General features: G+C 40.6%; 1 protein-coding gene across 1 annotated transcript in view; it reads right to left on the bottom strand.

Moving 5' to 3' along the window:
* The window catches only part of LOC101847401 (somatostatin receptor type 2-like), a 2,750-nt gene extending 394 nt beyond the window's left edge, over positions 1 to 2,356 (bottom strand). The window contains exon 1 of the mRNA XM_013090487.2: positions 1 to 2,356. This exon is cut by the window's left edge and continues 394 nt beyond it. Within this exon, the coding sequence (XP_012945941.1) occupies positions 320 to 1,333 (1,014 nt within the window). The 5' untranslated portion in view covers positions 1,334 to 2,356 and the 3' untranslated portion in view covers positions 1 to 319.
* Positions 2,357 to 5,000: the final 2,644 nt, after the last annotated feature.

The raw sequence follows: 5,000 nt of genomic DNA, 5'->3' as shown, positions 1-5,000 counted from the left end.
TAATATTGAAGAGGCTGCTTGGTCACTTATAACTTCCATTCCATTCAGGTTCCAGGTCTTAATCAAGCTAGTCGAATGTTCTCTTTAATTTAAACTTGTGATAAGCAATGATATGGCTTTCGTTCTGATATGAATTCTTGATAATATACTTAAAATAAAAGCACATCCATCATTCGAAGAATGAAGTTTAATATGATTGTAATAACAGAACGCAGTACTCCCCATTATAAGCGCTTTCAGGACTTTTCTGTCATATCAAAAGGTATAACAAAGGCGATATTAGTTTGATCGAAGGACCCAGCTTCACATTATCTCCAAGTTATGTTTTAGTTCCCCGTTTGAAGACCTCATTGAAGGCTTCCTTGTACTTTGAGCTCATCCTGTAGTAGACAAAGATGTTGACGCTGGAATTGAGGCTTTCAATGACGAAAGCGGTTGAGAAGAGCACCCAGTTCATATTGGCGTAGCGTCCGATGACGCTCAGCTCGGGCTCAATACACCTGGCCGTCATAAGCAAAGGCACCGGGGTGAAACAGACGATGAAGATCGCTGAGATGGTGGTTACCATGACAACCACCTTCTTCTCTTTGGTCGGGAGCTCCCCTTTGGATGTGGCCACGCCGGAAGCTGTCTGTCTCCATTTGACCTTCTGCACTAGCTTAACCCTGATTATCACTGTGCATAGCAGGACCATGGTGAACACGCAAAATGGAGCAGTTAAATCTGTGATGAAGAGAGAGATGCCCTGAACCTCGTTCATGTTGTCTGTGTACAGAATGCCCAACAGAGTTTTGTTCATTTCCGGAAAATACTTCCAGCCATGGTAGGACGTGGTGTACACGGGTAGCATGCTGAGAAACGCGCAGATAAAGATAGTGACGTTGACCGCAATGACCACCCTCCGGGTGATGATGCGTTTCACTTTCAAGGGGATAGCAATACAGAGACATCGCTCAAAGGCCACAAACGCGGTTATCCATCCTGTAATGCGGGTGAAGCAGACGTGCGGGTGACCTCCTGTCAGGCTGATTGTCTCACTCGGGTTGAACGGAAGATCAGCCTGAAGAAACCACGGATTGACGCTAATAGCCATCCATGGTAAAGGAAGGAGGGCTCCCAGGTCAGCGATCGCCAGACTCAAGAAGCTGATGTTCACCGTGTCTGAGAAGCCTTGTTTGATAAAAACAACGATGTTGATGATATTGGTAACAATGCCGAAAAGTCCAACCACTGCACTCAGCACGCCGAAGTTAAGCAAAACGAGGACCCTTCGAACCTCATGGCTGAATACGGGAGAAAGAATTGACGACGTTACGTTTGTATCTTGTAACATATTGCCAGGTTTGAGGAGCAGTGTGGGTGGCTGCTACTGTCGGTATAGATGAGGAGATAGGTCAGTGAACCACCTGGGGAAAACAGGATTATGTTGCCTACTTTCAATCATAACGAAAACGCACAACCTGGGATGTATGTCTTCTCTTGTTACAGATTAGATTCTTAAAGTGAAAACGTTTTCAAGCTAAAAGCCCCTTTAACTTTATGCATACATCGGCACAACGTTTTGTAACGTAATTAGAAGTTGCTTATACTTTAAAACCGATCAGCCAATGCTCATGTCTTAGAAGCAACAAAGGTCAGTTGATTTTCCTGTTTGCATAATTTGTAAATTCAAAGTAACGTTATAATATGGAGGTGAACGTGCGAATTTTTTGCTGATATTAACGACTGTTTCTACTTCTTATTCAGGAGACAGGTGTTAAGCTTTTATCATCGAAACTAAACTAGACAAGAAAATATTAAAGGTTTTTTTTACGCCTTTCTGAAAAATTAGTGCAAAAGTACGTTCAGGTTTCCACTCGCTTATCGTCAATAGATAGATAGATAGATAGATAGATAGATAGATAGATAGATAGATAGATAGATAGATCACGAAGTAAAACCCCACCGTGTGAGCTGTGGGCATGCCTGTTAGCAGAAAGGTCACGTTTCGTCCTCTGGAGATAAATGCAGACTTCAAATGTGATTATTGCAAAGGATATCGTTTTGCGAAACATGCAACAGGAACTGAACAAAAAGAAAGCTATCCAGTTTTTTTTCTCCTATTATCAACAGGTGAAGTTACGAACTGAAAGGCATTCAGATATAATCAGCATTTTGACTTTATCGTCGTGGTTAAAAACTATAGAAGTTTTTAACCTAATCAGATCATGTTGTCTAGTTTCACCTGAAACCAAGTACCGACATTTGACCCAGTTTCACCTTAGTAGAGATAATTACGCTCCGGTTGAAAACTACAATTAGTACTTTGATCTTGACAAAGAGAGTTGTCGACTTTGGAAAACTTGGAAGTAAAAGACAAAAAACATACAGGGAAATGCTAATTACACTCTACACTTTCATTAGCTTATTAATTAAAAGACCTGAAGATTCTTTGATGGATTGAATAAATTGTTATTCTTAATCAGAGGTTTGTCTTGGCTTTGGCAGCATTTAATGAGTGTATGTAATTACTAATTGATATTTTTGTTGGCAAAATCCCCCTGAGAATAATTATATTGAGAATTTAACGAGCGAGCAAAGCCCCTCCAAAAACTCTGTTGTTACTGAAGTGCATTGATCCAGCCCCTCAATAGCCAAGTGAAAGTTCGAACCAAGTACCACAGTCGTAAACCAAAAAATAATAAGTATCATTAGCTATTGACTTCTGGGTCTCAGTGACACATGGAGAAGGAATTAAAAGAACCTTTCGAAGGGAACAAACTACAAGCTTGAACGTTTGCCCAAAGGTCGAACTTGGTGATGGGGTATTTCGAAATCTACCAGTATTAAAGCCTATGTTTGCATAAATCTTAGAATCATCGGTATTGACAAGACATGTATTTTTTTATCTTAAATGTTTTGTACCTCTGGTCACAGGCGGCACAGTGTTTAGTCAACGGTGTCTATGCTGTAGCGGTTAGATGTTTCGCCATCCCATGCAGGAGACTGTGTTCGGGAGATTTTTTATTTAGCATCTCGGTCTTTCTTCTGGGATGTTGAATCCCTCTAAGCCCCCATAAGCCCTGACGGGCTAAATAATCTAAATGGTTTCTATGGGGGCGTAGGAAAATAAATATATTTTAGAAGGAGAAATATCTACACCTCAGAAGTAAATACTGGAGTAAGACGAGGCTGTATACTATCACCTGTACTTTTTAGAAATGTGATCAATTTTGTTATGAGACAGAGCAATGACGTTGAAACCGGCATTGGATGGTAAATTGGCACATATTTTGGAGGTTTGAACTTTGCAGACGATATCTGCCTATTAAACATCACAGTACATAAAGTGCAATTAAAAACAAACGAATTAGCATAGCAGTCGTGCTGCTTAAAAAGTTGGCCTTGTAATCAATTGGTCCAAAGCAGACGTTCTACGACTATCACCAGAAACTACTCCCATCACTCTTTATGGAGAACCTCTTGCAAAGATTAATAAATTCAAGTACCTTGGCGACGTTATCTCCAAAATTGCAGACTGCCTTGAAGTCGTCTACCAAAGACTTTAAAAATGCATAGATTGCCTTTGAAAAATTAGAAAAAATCTGGAAGTCAAAGATGATTTCATCGAAGACGAAATAAAAATGTGTAACAGCAATATTTTGGCCATACTAACATATGGTTCTGAAATATGGAAAACAAACAAAGCAATTCAACGAAAAGTAAAAATCTTCCAGACAAAATTTTTACGAAGAATTTTACTAATAAAGTGCAATGAATTCATTACAAACAATGACGAATTGGAAATAGCTGGAATTGAATATATCAACACAATCATAAAAAGGAGACGAAGGAGATATTTAGGACATGTTCTAGGACTGCAGACATGATATTGGAGACTAACTGAAAAAAGAAATAGAGGTAGACCAACTGGTAGCTAAAGAAGCACAATTAGGGATGAGGCAATCACCCAGGGCCGGTATGTGCCGAGATAGGAGAACGTGGCCAGGGGCAGGCAGGCACGGAGTCGAACTGCTCTCCGCCTTATCATGTACCTGATGTATAGGGAAAAAGTAAGTAAATATATTATTATATATTATGATATATGTACGTACTTCTATCTCTCTCTCTCTCTCTCTCTCTCTCTCTCTCTCTCTCTCTCTTTCTCTCTCTCTGTCTCTCTCTCTGTCTCTCTCTCTGTCTATCTATCTATCTCTGTGTCTGCCCCCCCCCCCATCTCTCTCTCTCTCTCTCTCTCTCTCTCTCTCTCTCTCTCTCTCTCTCTCTCTCTCTCTCTCTCTCTCGATCGCTCTCTCACTCGTTCTGTCTCAATCTCATTTCGTCTCTTTCTCTCCCATCTCTCTTTGTCTCTCTCTCTCTCTCTCTCTCTCTCTCTCTCTCTCTCTCTCTCTCTCTCTCTCTTTCTCTCCCTTTCTTTCCCCTTCTCTATCTCCCCTCTCATGTCTATCTATCTATCTAGCTAGAATTCTGTTATACTAATTATGTGTGTCTTCCAACAAACTCAAGGTCGCTATGTCGTAGCAGTTATTGATTTATCCACAAAGAGTTGTTGAGATTATTTTTAAAAATTTGTATTGACATTGTCATTACACCAGCCAGAGGGACGGGGTACTATCAAATCCTTTGGTATAGACACGATTTGTACTTATTACCGAAGTACTTTAACCTACAAAAGCCTCGCAATCCTTTTGATACATAATTCCCCCTCTTTCTCTCTCTCTCTCTCTCTCTCTCTCTCTCTCTCTCTCTCTCTGTGTGTGTGTGTGTCTCTCTCTCTTTTTCTCTCTCTTTCTCTTTCTTTCCCTTTCTCCTTCAGTCTCTCTTTCACTCTCTCTTACCCACACACACACATGCGCACGCGCGCACGCGTGCACGCACGAGCACACACAACACACAAACACACACTCACACAAAAAACACACATACACACAAACACACACTAACACAAAATACACGCACACACACAAACACACAAACACACATACACACACACACACACA

The sequence above is a fragment of the Aplysia californica genome, unplaced genomic scaffold, assembly GCF_000002075.1.
Source record: "Aplysia californica isolate F4 #8 unplaced genomic scaffold, AplCal3.0 scaffold00027, whole genome shotgun sequence".
In the NCBI taxonomy this organism is placed as follows: domain Eukaryota; kingdom Metazoa; phylum Mollusca; class Gastropoda; order Aplysiida; family Aplysiidae; genus Aplysia; species Aplysia californica.
Note: the sequence above shows the minus strand (reverse complement) of the source record. Positions and strands in the feature narration are given on the sequence as shown.